This window comes from Nerophis ophidion, linkage group LG14 (genome assembly GCF_033978795.1).
Source record: "Nerophis ophidion isolate RoL-2023_Sa linkage group LG14, RoL_Noph_v1.0, whole genome shotgun sequence".
In the NCBI taxonomy this organism is placed as follows: domain Eukaryota; kingdom Metazoa; phylum Chordata; class Actinopteri; order Syngnathiformes; family Syngnathidae; genus Nerophis; species Nerophis ophidion.
The window spans coordinates 23171142-23192066 of NC_084624.1; the positions used below are offsets into that span (position 1 = coordinate 23171142).

At 39.0% G+C, this 20925-nt stretch overlaps 1 protein-coding gene across 3 annotated transcripts in view; it reads right to left on the bottom strand.

Moving 5' to 3' along the window:
- Positions 1-744: 744 nt before the first annotated feature.
- The window catches only part of ece2a (endothelin converting enzyme 2a), a 246905-nt gene continuing 226724 nt past the window's right edge, over positions 745-20925 (bottom strand). For all 3 annotated transcript variants that reach the window (XM_061920185.1, XM_061920186.1, XM_061920187.1), the window contains one exon: positions 745-2470. In XM_061920185.1, the coding sequence (XP_061776169.1) occupies positions 2177-2470 (294 nt within the window). In that variant the 3' untranslated portion in view covers positions 745-2176. The remainder of the gene's footprint in view (positions 2471-20925) is intronic.

Below are 20925 nucleotides of genomic sequence, written 5' to 3' on the forward strand. Positions count from 1 at the left end.
ATTCATTTACAAAAATAATACAAAAGAAAACACATTTTTATGCATATGTAAATGCATTCAGTTATAAACATTAATTCACTTTCTTCTTTCCTTCATGGATCTAAACTTTATCGCTGCCGGTGTTTTTTTTCCATATTTTTATTCTAATACTTTCAGAATGTTCTATTCTTGGCCATAGTAAGACAAAGAAAACAATCTGAAGTTGTCTTTATTTTTTGGTTTTAATGCCATGGTTTTAATAGTCCGTGTGCACAGATTTTCCTCCATGCGGCCCCTGAGCTCAAATGAGTTTACATCCCTGTAATAGCGCAATAAGTCAATCTAATAATGGAATAAAGTTCTGTAGGAGAACTAATAATGCAAAAATCAGACATGGCAACAACAATAAACTGTGATATACTATCATTTGAAGTTCAGTGGAAGAGTTACAATCCTATTACTTAGGTTTTAGAGTGTGTGGAGTGTTTTAAGAGGACAGGAAGTGTTTATAAGTGTATGTGTAAGCTGTGTTTAATGCATATAATATTCATAAAAATCATGAAATAAAAAAGGCGGGCAGTCTGAAATGTTTATTTTAGCCCAGTAAGAAGCACTTCATATACAGTGGGGTAAAAAAGTATTTAGTCAGCCACCGATTGTGAAAGATCTCCCACTTAAAATGATGACAGAGGTCTGTAATTTTCATCATAGGTACACTTCAACTGTGAGAGACAGAATGTGAAAAAAAAAATCCAGGAATTCACATTGTAGGAATTTTTAATAATTTATTTGTAAATTATGGTGGAAAATAAGTATTTAGTCAACCATTCAAAGCTCTCACTGATGGAAGGGGGTTTTGGCTCAAAATCTCACGATACATGGCCCCATTCATTCTTTCCTTAACACGGATCAATCGTCCTGTACCCTTAGTAGAAAACCCCCCCATTTGGACCACCCTTACTAGATACATAAAGATTGCACAGAGACAAAGCTGTACAACGAAACTTTGTTGTCAGCACAAACCCGTTCAAGATTAGACAAACAAACAGTGTACAGTGTTAAAGAACAGGAACGCTGATGGGTCGCCACAAGGCGCTGTCACGCCAAAATTCTTCCCCCTACAAAAACCTTCCCCTCGGAAGACATTTGGCGTGACAGCCCCTCTAATGCCTGAAGGACCCCAATGAGGGCGTGATAATACCAAGTTATATGACTCTTAAGGGTTACAGCTGCAAAATTAGCGAAGCAAAAATAGCTTGAAAGGTTAGCATGCTGGAATGCTAATATTTTTTCCTCGCCGTTATTTTTCACCAATGACAATCATCCAATTATAATGATTTTAAAACAGGCAGCTGTGTGGGCTGCTTTAAGCAAGTTACATGACTCTTAAGGGTTACAGCTGCAAAATTAGCGAAGCAAGAATAGCTTGAAAGGTTTCCATGCTGGAATGCTAATATTTTTTCCTCGCCATTATTTTTCACCAATGACAATCAGCCAATTGTAATGCTTTTAAAACAGGCAGCTGTGTGGGCTGCTTTAAGCAAGTTATATGACTCTTAAGGGTTACAGCTGCAAAATTAGCGAAGCAAAAATAGCTTGAAAGGTTAGGCTGCTGGAATGCTAATATATGCTAATATTTTTTCCTCACCGTTATTTTTCACCAATGACAATCAGCCAATTATAATGCTTTTAAAACAGGCAGCTGTGTGGGCTGCTTTAAGGTCCTTCCACCCTCATTGGGGTCCTTCAGCATTAGAGGGGCTGTCACGCCAAATGTCTTCCGGGGGGAAGGTTTTTGTAGGGGGGAAGAAATTTGCCGTGACAGCGCCCCGTAAAAGATGGGAAAAAGGTTAACGCTGGGGAAGGATGAGTAAAAAAAATACAATGGAGTGGGAAAAAAAACCTCCATAGCAAAGCACATACACATATTACAACATACATCTCGAGATAAAGTTTTTTTTTAATGTTTGTCACAAATTGCTTTTTTTTTTTACATTTAAAAAATGTTTAGAAAAGGTAATTAAAAGAAAACAGTATTTTTTTACCCTACAAAAAAGATTACAATTTAAAACCAGATTTACTTCATTTGCCATCATAAAAAAGCATGTAAAACGGTATCTTTACGATGACATGTTCGCTTGATCAGTATTTAAAGTCTATTTTCAGATTTCGAAGATACTGCACAGAACAGATCCTCCTATAAGTCAATTTTAGACAGGAAGTCTTCCTGATCAAGGTTCTCTGTTGTTGTAAGGGTTTTTGGAGGTAAGAATTGAGTACTTTCTAATTGCTTCATTTCCAAAGCTGCATCTTCTGAGCTAAGAGCCTGGCCTTTGGTCATCACGTACACAAAATACTGAAAGCCTTCCCCATAGCTGTGTTGTGTGATGGACCAGTGGTACTCGCTGCGAGCGTAGAGGCGCCTCCTGAAGAAGGGCTGGGCGAAGGTAACCGAGATCAACAGTCCCGCAGGCTTCAGGCAGCGACACACCTAAGAGGAAAAACACAAATATAAGCAACACACAATTAAAACAAACCCATCTTGTCGAGTGTGAATAATAAGCTCGGTTTCCTAGGATTCCACTGGCTCCGCCCCTTACGGCGCCCCAGGACGAGCACGTGCATCCTTCCCTGCTCACGTGATTTATCTCCAGCGAGGAGCAGCATGAGCATGAATTATTCACACATCACTGTGACAGGGAGAAGAAGCCGGAGGAAGGGTAAAAGAAGTGATGTCATGCTCAAACAAGGACAGGACGAGGGTTGTTTCGTAGGCCACACCTGGACTAGCCATTTGTGAGGAGGCTATATCTTCCACAACACTTTACACGCTCTATTGGACGGACATCTGGTGGCGGCGGCAGTGACCATTTAAGCACGGTGACCTCATTGTCACGCTCAAGAAACATGTCTGACTCGAAATAAGCTCTGTCGCTATCCCACATAGCTGGCCACATAAATACTGTAGACCAGGGACGTCAAAGTGGTTTTCACTGAGGGCTGCTTGTAACAGTGAATAATGTATGAATTTGCCTCTGGATTTCATTATCAATTGTATACATTATTTTAAGTAAACTGTCCGTTTTACAGTAAAAACTTTACATTTACAAAATGTTACTGTAAAATAGTGTTTCATTTTATTTTTTACAATGGCTTTCTCACACCTCCAAAGACATTCACCTGGGGATAGGTTGATTGGCAACACTAAATTGGCCCTAGTGTGTGAATGTGAGTGTGGATGTTGTAAATGATAAATGGGTTCTACTTGTATAGCGGCTTTTCTACCTTCAAGGTACTCAAAGTGCTTTGACACTACTTCCACATTCACCCATTCACACACACATTCACACACTGATGGAGGGAGCTGCCATTACAAGGCGCTAACCAGCACTCATCAGGAGCAAGGGTGAAGTGTCTAGATCAGGACACAACGGACGTGACGAGGTTGGTACTAGGTGGGGATTGAACCAGGGACCCTCGGGTTGCGCACGGCCACTCTCCCAACTGCACCACGCCGTATGTCTATCTGTGTTGGCCCTGTGATGAGGTGGCGACTTGTCCAGGGTGTACGCCGCCTTCCACCCGAAATGTAGCTGAGATAGGCCCCAACACCCCCTGCGACCCCGAAAGGGACAAAGCGGTAGAAATGGATGGATGGATACATTTTATGGTAAATATAAAAGCAGTACTACTGTTACTGTTTTTTGGGGGGGAGGGGGGATGGGGGGCAGAAAAAGCTGGCAGCTAAGCTGCCAGAATTTTAGTGTTAAATTGACATTGTTTTTTTTCTAACATTATATTGTTCATGGAAAGACAGTACACGTTCCTGTGACGATTGGGTCGCATGGGGATGCGGGTTCGTTCTCTCAGAGATGCAGCCGGGCTTCGGACACAGCGTGAAGGTAAGAATCAAGGATTTATTGTGATGTCTTCGTGGCACCGCAAGTGGTGCTTCTTTCAGGATGCAGTCGGGCAATGACACAGCATAAAGGTAAGAATAAAAGATTTATTTAACTAAAAACAGGCTAATAACCAAAACACTGGGTACCAAAAGGCAAACAAAGAACTAACTAGCATAAGAGCTAGGAGAACAAAACGCGGTTAAGCGCGGAAGAATTAGCGAGTACACACGTAGAAAACAAAGAGGCTAAGCGTGGAAGCTAGCGAGTACCAAAACAGAGTTATACCAGAGTCGGGAGTCCACGAAGTCACCGATTGCGCGTAGCAAACTCGACGAGACCAGGACGAGTAAATGAGAACAGGCCGGTTAAATAGGGTCTCTAATGACAAGCAGCTGATGTCTTCGTGGCATCGTGACGCAAGTGGTGCTTCTTTCAGGATGCAGTCGGGCAATGACACAGCGTACAGGTAAGAATAAAGGATTTATTTAACTAAAAACAGGCTAATAACCAAAACACTGGGTACCAAAAGGCAAACAAAGAGCTAACTAGCATAAGAGCTAGGAGAACAAAAGGCGGCTAAACGCGGAAGTATTAGCGAGTACACACGTAGAAAACAAAGAGGCTAAGCGTGGAAGCTAGCGAGTACCAAAACAGAGTTATACCAGAGTCGGGAGTCCACAAAGTCACCGATTCCGCGTAGCAAACTCGACGAGACCAGGACGAGTAAATGAGGAAAAAGCTGGTTAAATAGGGTCTCTAATAACAAGCAGGTGTGCTAACAAAGGCAGGTGGGACGAATGAGAAACCATGGTTGACAACAACAAACAAGGAAGTGCACAAACTAAAGAATCGGAGGAGTCAAACACTAAACAAGAAACACAAAAGACTCAAAACCCAAAACATATTTGATTCGGGAGGCGCATCGCAACATTTATTTAAGAATAAAACAGACTATGAAAAAGAAAAACTTGCTCAAAGCACAAAAGACAAAACAAAAGCGCTAGCATGAGAGCTAGAGGAATAACACAAAAGGCCTTAGCATGGAAGCTAGCGTAAACAGGACAGGGAACCAAAGTCGTCACTTGTTGCGTGTCGCAAACTACAAAGCCAGACAGACTGACGAAGGAAGCAGGCTTCAATCAAGACAGTAATTACAAAACAGGTGTGCGTCCGGAACAAGAGGCAGGTGAAAGTAATATGTAACTATGGTGACAGAACAAACAAGGAAGTGCAACCAGGAACTAAAGAAGTCAAACACTAACAGAACGTAATACAAAAAGACTCAAGAACGTAAACATAATATGATCCGGGAAGCGAATCATAACAGTTCCTTTTTTTTCTGGCAACATAGCTACCAGTTTTTGTACCGTAAAAATAAATGTACCGCTATGGCTGGGCCATATGGCCTTTTTTTAATATCTCGATATTTTGAGGCCATATCGCGATACAAGATATATATCTCGATATTTTGCCTTAGCCTTGAATGAACACTTGATGCATATAATCACAGATGATGATTCTATGTGTCTACATTAAAACATTCTTCTTCATACTGCATTAATTAATATATGCTCATTTTAAACTTTCATGCAGAGAAGGAAATCACAACTAAGTTAATTGCCCAAAACTGTATTTATTAAACAGTTATTAAAGAACTACTGAAATGAGATTTTCTTATTTAAACGGGGATAGCAGGTCCATTCTATGTGTCATACTTGATCATTTCACGATATTGCCATATTTTTGCTGAAAGGATTTAGTAGAGAACATCCACGATAAAGTTCGCAACTGTCGGTGCTAAGAGAAAAGCCCTGCCTATACCGGAAGTCGCAGACGATGACGTCACATGTTTGATGGCTCCTCACATATTCACATTGTTTTTAATGGAAGCCTCCAACAAAAAGAGCTATTCGGACCGAGAAAACGACAATTTCCCCATTAATTTGAGCGAGGATGAAAGATTTGTGTTTGAGGATATTGATAGCGACGGACTACAAAAAAAAAAACGTGATTGCATTGGGACGGATTCAGATGTTTTTAGACACATTTAATAGGATAATTCTGGAAAATCCCTTATCTTTCTATTGTGTTGCTAGTGTTTTAGTGAGTTATAACAGTACCTGATTTAGTGAGTTTAACAGTACCTGATAGTCGGAAAAGTTTGTCCAAGGGTGTCTTGACGCCAGTGTCTCAGGGAAGTCGACGGCAGCTTTATGGACGGCGCAAGCTCAGCCGATCTCCGGTAAGAAGCGAGTTTTTACCATAATTTTCTCACCGAAACTTGCTGGTTGACATTCGGTCATGTTTCATGTTCGCTTGACCGCGCTCTGATCCATAGGAAAGCTTCACCTCCAGCAATTTTGAACATGTGTTTGTGTGGCTAAAGGCTAAAGCTTCCCAACTCCATCGTTCTACTGTGACTTCTCCATTATTAATTGAACAAATTGCAATATATTCAGCAACACAGATGTCCAAAATACTGTATAACAATGCGGTTAAAGCAGACGACTTTTAGCTGCGTGTGTGTGTGTGTGCAGCGCTCATATTTCCTAACAGTCCATGACGTCACGCATACACGTCATCATTACGCGACGTTTTCAAGAAGAAACTCCCGGGAAATTTAAAATTGTAATTTAGTAAACTAAAAAGGCCGTATTGGCATGTGTTGCAATGTTAATATTTCATCATTGATATATAAACTATCAGACTGCGTGGTGGGTAGTAGTGGGTTTCAGTAGGCCTTTAAGCAGTGGCACAAACATTCATGTCATTTCCAAAACTGAAAGTACAAGATTGTCAGAGACATTTTAAAACAAGTTACAAGTGCACTGTTGTGCATGATGTCACTAAGATGACATATCAAAACAACACTAAATTAAAGTGCACTTTTTGAACAGAATGCCACGACAATAGTTGAAAACTAATAAAGTGCACTTTTGTGCATGATGTCACACGACATATTTCAATAACTGTCAAATAAAAATTAGATGCATAATAGGAAATAAAACAGTGTATGTCCTTTGCAATGTGGTAGGTTACTGCGGACATTATCTCCTTTTGTTGACTGTTTTTTTCATACGGGTTGGATGTGGAAATGTTTGCCTTGGCATTTTGATGGTGTGGGACCGAACGGAGAAGCTGACATGCGGTTTCAAGCACTCTTCATTCTCTAGCGGGTGACTTTTCAACTGATGCCACATATTAGCAGTAATGCTACTTTTGGTAGCAACGCTTGTGCCCCACACTTGACAAATTAAAGTTGTCAATTCGACATCTTCCACCGGCAGACGATGGACCCCCTGCTGGTTTTCTTGGGAATTCATTCTTCCTTCATTTGTTACCAGATTTGCACCTTCTCTCTCTCTCGTATTACCACTCCGTTAGCACCACAGCTAACGTTACCCAGTGTGTTACCTCTCTGCTTCGCGAGGGCGTATACGTATGAGAAGTGGGATGTGACAGTATGTGACGTGTGTAAGAAGTTGCGCTTGCTGTCTGCGAGGAGACACAAGAAAGAGTGGAAAGAGCCTGTAGTGCAGGGGTCACCAACCTTTTTGAAACCAAGAGCTACTTCTTGGGTACTGATTAATGCGAAGAGCTACCAGTTTGATACACACTAAAATAAATTGCCAGAAATAGCCAATTTGCTCAGTTTACCTTTAATAAATAAATCTATATACATAGAAAAATGGGTATTTCAGTCTGTCGTTCCGTTGTACATTATTTTTCCTTTTACGGAAGGTTTTTTGTAGAGAATAAATGATGAAAAAAACACTTAAATGAACGGTTTGAAAGAGGAGAAAAGACAAAAAATACGAAAATTTAATTTTGAAACAGTTTACCTTCAATTTCTACTCTTTAAAATTAAAAATTCAACAACAAAAAAAAAGAAGAGAAAAACTAGCTAATTCGAATCTTTTTGAAAAAATTAAAACAATTATTTATGGAACATCATTAGTAATTTTTCCTGATTAAGATTGATTTTAAAATGTTGATGACATGTTTTAAATAGGTTAAAATCCACTTTGAAATAAGATTTAAATTTGATTCACCAGATTTTCTAGATTTGCCAGAATATTTTTTTTAAATTTTAATCATAATAAGTTTGAAGAAATATTTCAAAAATAGTCTTTACAATAAAAAAAAAAATTCTTGAACATTGATTTTAATTGTCAGGAAAGAAGAGGAAGGAATTTAAAAGGTAAAAAGGTATATGTGTTTAAAAATCCTAAGATAATTTTTAAGGTTAATTGTATTTTTTCTCTAAAATTGTCTTTCTGAAAGTTATAGGAAGTAAAGTAAAAAAATAAATACATTTATTTAAACAAGTGAAGACCAAGTCTTTAAAATATTTTCTTGGATTTTCAAATTCTTTTTGAGTTTTGTCTCTCTTAGAATTAAAAATGTCCAGCAAAGTGAGACCAGCTTGCTAGTGAATACATAAAATGTAAAATATAGAGGCAGCTCACTGGTAAGTGCTGCTATTTGAGTTATTTTTAGAACAGGCCAGCGGGCTACTCATCTGGTCCTTACGGGCTACCTGGTGCCTGCAGGCACTGCGTTGGTGACCCCTGTTGTAGTGTAATGCCCGCAGCTAAAAGCAACTGCGTGAGAACGTATAGTGGAATATGACGATATAGTCTTTTCTATATCGCACAGAGACAAACCCGCGATATATCGAGTATATTCGATATATCGCACAGCCCTATGTACCGCCTTTCCATTTACAGTAATACACCGTTTAAAACAACAACCGAAGATTTTACAGTCAACAACTGGCAGCTCAGAATTTCTACGCAAAAAACAGTAGTAGTTTTTTTCCCCCAATTTACAGTTATATGCCTGCAATGAGGTGGCGACTTGTCCGGGGTGTACACTGCCTTCCGCCCGATTGTAGCTGAGATAGGCTCCAGCGCCCCCCGCAACCCTGAAGAGAATAAGCGATGGATGGATGGATGGATGGATGGATGGATGCTGTAAAGAACAACGTAAAATGTATTGTAATTTTTATCATTTTGATGGGTAGTTTGCTGTAAAGTTAAGTATTTTTTTTTTTAGACCAAAACATGTTTGGAAAATATGATAATAGACTGTAATATTTGGTGCAATATTGGATACTATTAAAGGGAAACATTATCACCAGACCTATGTAAGCGTCAATATATACCTTGATGTTTTTTTAACCGATATCCGAACTCTAAAAGGGTGAATTTGGCGACTTAAAACGCCATTCAATTGTTCGCTGTCGGAGTCGCTGTCGGAATTGTTCGCTGTCGGAGCGATGACCTTTCACCCGTGACGTTACAATAGGAAGCAATCCACCATTTTCTCAAACACATTACACACACAAGTCAAATCAGCTCTGTTATTTTCCGTTTTTTCGACTGTTTTCCGTACCTTGGAGACATCATGCCTCGTCAGTGTGTTGTCGGAGGGTGTAACAACACGATCAGGGACGGATTCAAGTTGTCTTACGTGGAGTGTGCCTCGATTAGCACGGCATGCTAACCGACGCTAACATGGCAGAAATGGCAAGAATGTGTGGATATCCTGCGACACTCAAAGCAGATGCATTTCCAACGATAAAGTCAACGAAATCACAAAGGTGAGTGTTGTTGATGTTATTGACTTATGTGCTAATCAGACATATTCGGTCACGGCATGTCTGCCAGCTAATCGATGCTAACATGCTTTTTAGGCTAGCTGTATGTACATTTGTAGCTATATTTGCATCCAGCCTTTCCCTCCACCCACATTTAATGCCAAACAAACACTTACCAATAGACGGATTTAAGTTGCTCCAGTGGTCAAAAGATGCAATCGTTGGTTAGAAGGCGATCGCCGAATAGCTTCAATAGCTATTCGCTCAATAGCTTCAGTTTCTTCTTCAATTTCGTTTTCGCTATCTGCCTCCACACTCCAACCATCCGTTTAAATACATGCGTAATCTCAGACCCGGATTTCAGTTTAAGCCGCTGAAATCCAGGTCTGTATCCGAGTTAATGTCGCAATATCTTGCTGTTCTATCCGCCATGTTGTTTGTATTGGCATCACTATGTGACGTCACAGGAAAATGGACAAGTGGATTTACAGATAGCGAAAATCAGGCACTTTAAAGCCTTTTTTTTCGGGATTTTCCATGATGGGTAAAATTTTGAAAAAAACTTTGAAAAATAAAATAAGCCACTGGGAACTGATTTTTATTGGTTTTAACCCTTCTGAAATTGTGATAATGTTCCCCTTTAAAGTTTAAAATGTATGCAATTTCAAGCAGTAAATAATTTTTTTCTGTCAAAATGAAAAAAATCATTCACATTTAGTGAGAAAATATGAAGTACTTTATTGACACATGTCATTGCCAGATGCTTGCAGGCCAGATAAAATGACGTGGCGGAACACATCTGGTCCTTGGGCCTTGAGTTTGACACCAGTGCTACAGATGCATAAGACAGATAGTAGTGTTTCTGGGAGGCAGTACCTTGTGTAAACCTCACCTTCCAGAGCCTAAGGAGCTGTGCTGGACAACGAGTTGTTGCTTTCAGCTCGTTTGCTACCGTTCGAATGACTCTGTTTAATTCAACAGACTTTCGCGCCGTACCTGCCGTCAAAATTTAAAAGAGCGACTGCTAAGTTCCCATCTTCACAATAAAAGCACTGCTTCATCCTGCCTGCGCTACCAAAATAAGAGTCTCAGAAAGCTGGTGCACATAAGCTAGCAAGCTATGGTGTTTGCCGCCAATGTATTTCTTGTAAAGTGTATAAAAAGGAGTATGGAAGCTGGACAAATAAGATGGCGAAAAGCAACCACTTTCATGTGGTATTGGACAGAAAGGTGGATTTTTTTCTCCTCCATTTGAAGATGTGGACGTTATCATCACTACTGTCTGATTCCAATCAATGCAAGTCATCAGAATCAGGTCATACACCAACTTATATTCTTGTCTTCATGAAAGAAAGGAATTAAGCATGCATGTATTATCATTAAACACCTTCAAATTGTCAACAAACACCTCTCTTTCATAAATAAACAAATATTAATTATATATATGAATGAGCTAAATCTCCTCCACTTGGTCAATTGAAAAGTAGCTCGCCTGCAGAAAAAGTGTGGGCACCCCTGAACCAGACTCAACCGAGTTAAACCTCAGATATAATAATGTTGTATATGTCAGTTCCTTCCAGAGCAGAAGCCAGAGCTTGACTTTTTCTAGGTCCTCATTCTCTACCTTTATTTTATTATTGTTATTGCTGTGTTTTTCATATCCTTGCAGGACCTTGATATTTTAATCTTGTTCAATGGGATCAGGTCTGCCTGGAGATATTGTAGATGAGAGAATCTGTTTGTCTGCAGTGGTCAGCTGGGGACAGACTGCTGTGTCTTGCAGTGTCAGATTTTTGGTCTTACATAATCTGTGAAACTGAAAATATGTCTATATATTTACACTTGGTAATTTCTTCGTTATCTTCCATTTTAATTTCATTACATTGTGTTTAGTCTTAATCTATATAACGGTTCCTAATAGGGTTGTACAGTATACCGGTATTAGTATAGTTACGCGGTACTACTAAATCAAAAACGGTACTATACTCTGTTTTAAAAGTAACAGTTTACAGGCATGACATCGCGTCGTCATCAGAGGAGCATGTTCGGCAGCGCACACACACATACTTACAAGCAGACACATTGTGTAGACAGAAAAGGGAGAATGGACGCATTTTGGCTTAAAAACTAACAATAAATGTCTAAATAATGTCCATCTGTAGTCTGCAGTGTTTTTGCTACTTCTAAATGACAAATTTTGGCGTCCATGGTGACAAATAAAGTAAGTATCTTACAAGTATCATTTTCACTGCAGGACGATGAATAGTGAAACATACTTCATTACACACCGTAGGAGGATACAATAGCTCACCGGCGTCACTGCTAACAGAAGCTAGCGCGCCTGAAAGTAAACATATACCTTGGGTGGATCTACACCTGACATCCACTGTAATGATACTAAGTACAAGAGTGTATCTAGTCGATACTACTATGATTACATCAATATTTTTTATTGCCATAAAAATCTACTTTATTTGTCGCCATGGAGGTTGGTAAAACACTTCGGACTGCATATGGATGTTAGCTGCTAGCTAGCTAGCCATGTCTTAAAGCACCTCTTCCATAACTGCACCTTTATTCTTAGTTTTTAGGCCAAAATGCGTCCATTCTCCCTTTTCTGTCTACACACCGTGTCTGCTTGTAAGTACTCTGTGTCTGCGCGCTGCCGAACATACTCCTCTGCTCGTAAAACCAGCAATGTCACGACGTGACGACGCACCGTCATGTCCGGGAATGGGTATTTTTCAAACAGAGTATAGTACCGTTTTTGATTCATTAGTACTGCAATACTATACTAGTACCGGTATACCGGACAACCCTACAAGCATGGTAGTTTCATGGTGTAAGGCAGTATAAGTGTTACCTGCCTCATTTAAGCTATTGTATGAGTCAATTGTATTGCCAAACTGTGCAACATTGACGTATAGTACAAATATTCTGAGTCGTGCGTGCAGTCTGCATTCAATTATCCTGAAAGCACGGTGCTCAGCTGCAAAAATAATGCAATAGTGGTCGTTTGCGTGTTTTTATTAGTGTCACTTCACTCCACGTGTGACGCAGTGAGGCTATCAGCGGGTGAAGACAACAATTGGGCTATCTCTGGACAGCAGACCTGTCCTTTGGAGATACTGCGCCACCACATAAAGCACACTCACAAAGAGGCTATTCGTGTTGGTTTACTGGAGAACACACACACACACACACACACATGCATGCATGCACACACACATTCTCTCACACACTCACACACACACACACACACACACACACACACACACACACACACACACACACACACACACACACACACACACACACTCGCACGCACGCACGCACGCACGCACGCACGCACGCACGCACACTCTTGTATTTGTTACCTTCTTGAGACTTGACAAAAATGCCTACCTCTTTAGGACCACCCTTACTAGATATATAAAGATTGGTATTTACAACATTAATAATATATACCTGCTATGCAAATATAAAAAAACTTGTGAAAAATGAGTTGGAATATCACAATAAAAAGGTCACAATTTCCCAAGAAAAACTTAAAATTCCGGCGGTATTATAATAAGTCGTCATTTTACTAAACGCAAGTAAAAATTTTAAAAGAAATACTGAGCATTTCTGCAATATTATGAATTTTACATAATAACATTCACAATTGGCCTCAGTCTGTACCCCCTCTCCAGGGCCCAGGCTTAGACCGATTTTTTTTCCATATTTTATTTTATTTTAATCTTCAATTTTTTTCTATTTTTGTCAGCGATCCTGTTCTGTCTCCCTGTAAAGTTTGTCTGATCTTGAATGGGATTGTGCTGAAAATTGTTATTTTCCTGAAGGAACTCTCCTGAAGGAATAAATAAAGTACTATCTAATCTAATCTAATCTAATCTAATTGTATGAAAAGAGTCGTAATTTTACTCGACAAAAGTCACAATTTTATAAGAACACTTTAAAATGTTGGCAATATTATAATAATAATCTGAATTTTACTTGGCAAAATTAAGACAAAAGTGATCATTTTACTTAAATTTTTTAAACTATTTTATAAGAACAACAAAAACATTGGCGATATTGTGGTATTGGTCAGAATTGTATATGACAAATGTCACCATTTTGCATTAGAAAATAATAATTTGACGTAAAAAAGAAAATATTGCAATATTACCGCAACAGAAAGAATATGACACATTGTTCCCAATATTATAAGAAAAAAGTCGACACATTGTGAGAAAACGACTGCTTTTAGTTAATCCATTTTTGGGGACGTTTTTGTGTGTAATTGTTTTTTAATCTTTATTATTTACTTCAAGTTATCACAGTATGTCTCCATATACATATTTGTTTAATTATTTTAATTAATTTTGGCCAGAGGGAGCGCATTTCAATTTCTTACACACACTTGTTATTACATATGTTGACCAGAGGGGGGAGCACTTTTAAATGCGACACACAGTCAACTTTTTGGGGACCGCCCTCTTTTTGATAGATTTCACCACCAGGGGTGCAAACGAGACATTCAATATTCGATTTTCCATATTGGGACCATGATTTCGGTCCTAATTTGTTCACACCTTCTCATATGGAAGGTACTTTTCCTTGTTGATGTCTCAAGAAGGGTATAAATACAAGAACACACACACGCACGCGCGCACGCACGCACGCACGCACGCACACACACACACACACTCTTGTATTTGTTACCTTCTTGAGACTTGACAAAAATGCCTACCTCTTTAGGACCACCCTTACTAGATATATAAAGATTGGTATTTACAACATTAATAATATATACATGCTATGCAAAAATAAAAAGAAATTGTGAAAATTGATTTTGAATATCAGAATAAAAAGGTCACAATTTCCCAAGAAAAACGTAGAATTCTGGCGGTATTATAATAAGTCGTCATTTTACTAAACGCAAGTCAAAATTTTACAAGAAATACTGAGCATTTGTGCAATATTATGAATTTTACATAATAACATTCACAATTGGCCTCAGTCTGGACCCCCTCTCCAGGGCCCAGGCTTAGACCGATTTTTTTTACTATATTTTATTTTATATTAATATTCTATTTTTTTCTATTTTCGTCAGCGATCCTGTTCTGTCTCCCTGTAACGTTTGTCTGATCTTGAATGGGATTGTGCTGAAAATGTTTATTTTCCTGAAGGAACTCTCCTGAAGGAATAAATAAAGTACTATCTAATCTAATCTAATCTAATCTAATTGTATGAAAAGAGTCATAATTTTACTCGACAAAAGTCACAATTTTATAAGAACACTTTAAAATGTTGGCAATATTATAATAATAATCTGAATTTTACTTGGCAAAATTAAGACAAAAGTGATCATTTTACTTAAAAAACATTGGCAATATTGTGATATAAGTCAGAATTGTATATGACAAATGTCACCATTTTGCATTAGAAAGTAATAATTTGACGTAAAAAAGTAATATTTTACAAGAAAATATTGCAATGTTACCGCAACAGAAAGAATATGAGACATTGTTCCCAATTTTATAAGAAAAAAGTCAACACATTATGAGAAAACGACTGCTTTTAGTTAATCAATTTTTGGGGACTTTTTTGTTGTAATTGCTATGATTTCGGTCCTAACTTGTTCACACCTCCTCATATGGAAGGTACTTTTCCTTGTTGAAGGGTAGAAATACAAGAACACGCACGCACGCACGCACGCACGCACGCACGCACGCACACACAAACACACACACACACACACACACACACATACACACACACACACACTCTCTCTATCTAGGTCAAACTCATGTCACATTTCATAGATTCACCTCTCGTCGTCTTCACCATTGTTTACTGGTGAAATGCACCACGACGGCCGCCCACATCCCCTGAAGGAACGTGGGCTCGTACTCGCCGGACTCTCTCTCTCTCTCAGTTTCCCCCGTTTGGTCTGCAGCACGCATGTGGACGGCAGGAACGTGCCAACGTCTCAGAGGACAGAGCGAGAGGAGGGACGACTACAAAAGGAAGAAAAGTGATGTCTCTCCTAACAAAGCTCTTTCCTTCAGGGCTTCTCCTCTTCATTGCAGCATTAAAGGGCGAGAACAAGGCCTCCTCTGCCCTGGAGATGTTTTCATTTTGGCGCACGTGTGATTTGGCCCAAAGTTCTCAGACATGTCACGGAGGGAAATTGAAGATTGTGTGCACGAGTGCAACGAGCGTACATAATCCTGATCACAGCGCTTGACACAGTGATGGATAACAGGGGGAGGGGAAAAAAAGCGTTGGATTCCCGCTCACTGCCTCCACCGTCCTCACCCCCACACGTCTTCTCCTCACACACAACTCACACTTCATCTCCGCCACCCACCCACTGCACAGATAAATTATACATCTGAGACCTTGCATCCTTCTCGCTTCCCCTCAACATCACGTGAAACCTACGTCACATTGCCGGGAAGCAGCAGGCGTGCACAAAGACATACAGAAAACCCCGTTTCCATATGAGTTGGGAAATTGTGTTAGATGTAAATATAAACAGAATACAATGATTTGCAAATAATTTTCAACCCATATTCAGTTGAATATGCTACAAAGACAAGATGTTTGATGCTCAAACTAATAAACATTTTTGTTTTGCAAATAATCATTAACTTTAGAATTTGATGCCAGCAACACATGACAAAGAGGTTGGGAAAGGTGGCAATAAATACTGATGAAGTTTAGGAATTCTCATCAAACACTTATTTGGAAAATCCCACAGGTGTGCAGGCTAATTGGGAACAGGTGGGTGCCATGATTGGCTATAAAAGCAGCTTCCGTGAAATGCTCAGTCATTCAGAAACAACGATCAGGAAACGGTCACCACTGTGTCAACAAATGCGTGAGCAAATTGTCAAACAGTTTTAGAACATTTCTCAACAAACTATTGCAAAGAATTTAGGAATTTCACCATCTACGGTCCGTAATACCATCAAAAGGTTCAGATAATCCGGAGAAATCACTGCACGTAAGCGATGTTATAACAAACCTTCATTCCCTCAGGCGGTACTGCATCTAAAAGCGACATCAGTGTGTAAAAGATATCACCACATGGGCTCAGGAACACTTCAGAAAACCACTGTCAGTAACTAGAGTTTGTCGCTACATCTGTAAGTGCAAGTTAAAATTACTATGCACAGCCAAAAACCATTTATCAACGACACCCAGAAACGCCACCGGCTACTATGGGCCCAAGCTCAGCTAAGATGGACTGCTGCAAAGTGGAAAAGTGTTCTGTGGTCTGACGAGTCCACATTTCAAATAGTTTTTTGGAAACGGTAAATGTTGTGTCCTCCGGACCAAAGAGGAAAAGAACCATCAGGACTGTTCTAGGTGCAAAGTTGAAAATACAGCATCTGTTAAAGTTAAAGTACCAACGATTGTCACACCCATACTAGATGTGGCAAAATTATTCACTGCATTTGACCTATCACCCTTGATCACCCCCTAGGAGGTGAGGGGAGCAGTGGGCAGCAGCGGTGCCGCGCCCGAGAATCATTTATGGTGATTCAACCCCCAATTCCAACCCTTAATGCTGAGTACCAAGCAGAATCTGTGATGGTATGGTGGTGTATTAGTGCCCAAGGCATGGGTAACTTACACATCTGTGAAGGCACCATTAATGCTGAAAGGTACATACAGGTTTTGGAACAACATATGTTGCCATCCAAGCAACGTTATCATGGACGCCCCTGCTTATTTCAGCAAAACAATGCCAAGTCACCTGTTACAACAGCGTGGCTTCATAGTAAAAGAGTGCGGGTACTAGACTGACCTGTCTGTAGTCCAGACCTGTCTCCCATTGAAAATGTGTGGCGCATTATGAAGCCTAAAATACCACAACGGAGACCCCGGACTGTTGAACAACTTAAGCTGTACATAAAACAAGAATGGGAAAGAATTCCACCTGAAAAGCTTCAAAAATGTGCCTCCTCAGTTCCCAAACGTTAATTGAGTGTTGTTAAAAGGAAAGGTGATGAAACACTGTGGTGAACATGCCCTTTCCCAACTACTTTGGCATGTGTTGCAGCCATGAAATTCTAAATTAATTATTATTTGCAAAAAAAAAATAAAGTTTATGAGTTTGAACATCAAATATCTTGTCTTTGTAGTGTATTCAACTGAATATGGGTTGAAAAGGAATTACAAATCATTGTATTCCGTTTACATTTACATCTAACAATTTCCCAACTCATATGGAAACAGGGTTTGTATTTAGACTTCATGTGAATTGCTATTTGTGGATTTTAAGCTTAAATTGACACAACTAAATATTAAAAGTTGCGTCAAAGATACTAAAGTAAAATAAACCCCGAAAATTGCATTTAATATTTAATATATACTTAAGTATTTAAATTCCCAATTCATATTGGACTGTTGTAATAAACTGAATGATCCCATTCAAGTATGCAAGGTTTTTTTTTCTGCAACAAAATAAAAAATAGATTTCGAACCCCCCAAAAATGAAGAAATAAATACATAAATATGTATTATAGGGCTGTCAACGTTAACGCATGTGATTAATAAAAAAAATGATGATGATATATATATATATATATATATATATATATGTATATATGTATATATGTATATATGTACATATATATATATATATATATATATATATATATATATATATATATATATATATGTATATATATATATATATATATATATATATATATATATATGAGTGAATGTGAGTGCATAGTTGATTTATATGTGCCTGTGATTGGCTGGGATAGGCTCCAGCTTACCTGTGACCCAAATGAGGACAACTATTATGCATGAATAGGTGTCCTATTTAGGGTTGCAACAACTAATCTATTAAATCGATTATAAAAATAGTTGGCGATTAATTTAGTCATCGATTCGTTGGATGTACAGGTGCTGTTCATATTATTAGAATATCATGAAAACATTGATCCATTTCAGTAATTATATTCAGAACGTGAAACTTACATATTATATCAATTCATTACACACATAGTGATATAGTTGAAATGTTTATTTCTTAAAATTTTGATGATTAGTACTGACAATTACTGAAAATCCCAAATTCAGTATCTCAGAAAATTAGAATATTAGTTACGACTAGTACCAAAAAATATTTTTTAGAAATGTGGGTCAACTGAAAAGTATGAACATGGAAAGTTTCAGCATGTACGGCAACCGATACTTAGTTGCAGCTCCTTTTGCCTGAATTGCTGCAGCAATACGGCGTGGCATGAAGTCCACCAGTCTGTTGCACTCCTCAGGTGTTATGAGAGCCCAGGTTGCTTTAATAGTGGCCTTCAGCTCTTCAGCATTGTTGGGTCTGGCATCACGAATCTCCCCCACATTTTTGAATCGGTTTTGTTTGACAATCCTCTCCAGGGCGCGGTTATCCCTCTTGCTTGTACACTTTTTTTCTACCACATCTTTGTCTTCCCTTCGCCTCTCTATTAATGTGCTTGGACACAGAGCTCTGGGAACATCCAACCTCTTTGGCAATGACCTTTTGTGTCTTGCCCTCCTTCTTTAAAGTATCAATGGTCATCTTTTGGACAGTTGTCAAGTCAGCAGTCTTCCCCATGATTGTGTGTCATACAGAATCAAAACGAGAGACCATTTAAAGGCTTTTCCAGGTGTTTTGAGTTAGTTAGCTAATTAGAGTGTGGCACCAGGTGTCTTCAATATCTGACCTTTTCACCATATTCAAATTTTCTGAGCTGTTGAATTTAGGGTTTTCATTGGTTGTCAGCTATAATCATCTCCTTTTTGGAAAAAAAACACTTGAAATGTATCAGTCTGTTTGGAATGAATGTATACATTCTACAAGTTTGACTTTCTAAATGGAATTAATGAAATAAATCAACTTTTTGATGATATTCTAATAATATGACCAGCACCTGTATGCAATGCGCATGCGCTGAGGCTCTTATTTATTTTTTCCCCTAAACCTTTATTCATAAACTGCAACATTTACAAAGAGGCTGAGAAACAATAATCAAAATAAGTACAAAAACAGTACAAAGCAGTGCCAGGGCGGCGCTGAGGCTACGTCTCATGAGGTGGCAGTAAGCCAGCCAATTATATGTCATGTGCAACTCACGTGACCACGCCGTATCCTTTGCCTGGAAACATTGGAAAAATGGCGGAAAACAGTACCGATTGTTCACCGCAGAAACATCTGGAGGTTAATGCTGCATTGGAGAAAAGTGTACGGCCTAAATCGTTAAAATTGTGGAAATACTTCACTTTAAACACTGCAAAGAAGACAGTTTCCTGCAAAATGTGCAGCATGGACCTCGCATTGCACGGAAGTACAACATCGCTTCGGGAGCATGGATGAAGAGAAGAACTCACGGTACGTAACTTTTTCAGTCCATAGTCCGAGTACATTGATCCGTTTTGTCCGTCTTTGTGTGTTTTTAATATTTTGTTGAAGGGGAACATTATCACAATTTCAAAAGGGTTAAAAACAATAAAAATCAGTTCCCAGTGGCTTGTTGTATTTTTTGAAGTTTTTTTCAAAATTTTACCGGTCCCCGAATATCCCTAAAAAGAGCTTTAAAGTGCTTGATTTTCGCTATTTGCGATGCGACTATCCATTTCCCTGTGACGTCATACAGTGCTGCCAATGTAAGAAAACAACGGCGAATAGCACAGCAAGATATAGCGACATTAGCTCGGATTCAGACTCGGATTTCAGCGGATTAAGCGATTCAACAGATTACGCATGTGTTGAAACGGATGGTTGGAGTATGAAAGTATTGAAGAAGAAACTGAAACTTTTGAGCGAATAGCTATTGACGCTATTCATAGCCATAGCATGGCCGAATAGCTGCGTTAGCATCGCCGGTAAAATGTGCGGACTAAACGATCAGGACTTTCGCATCTCGTGACACTTGAGCAACTTAAATCCGTCAATTGGTAAGTGTTTTTTTCGCATTAAATGTGGGTGGAAGGAAACGTAATATAGTTGCAAATACATCTGCAGGTTATCCATACATCTCTGTGCCATGTCTGCTTTAGCACCGCCGGTAAATAGCATGTTAGCATCGATTAGCATAGCATGTTAGCATCGATTAGCTGGCAGTCAACATCAACAAAACTCACCTTTGTGAATTTGTTGACTTTATAGTTGCAAATGCATCTGCAGGTTATCCATATATCTCTGTGCCATGTCTGCCTTAGCACCGCCGGTAAATAGCATGTTAGCGTCGATTAGCATAGCATGTTAGCATCGATTAGCTGGCAGTCACGCTGCAACCAAATATGTCTGATTAGCACATAAGTCAACATCAACAAATCTCACCTTTGTGATTTCATTGACTTTATCGTTGCAAATGCATCTGCAGGTTATCCATACATCTCTGTGCCATGTCTGTCATCGCCGGTAAAATGTGGAGACACTTAGGTACATTCAAT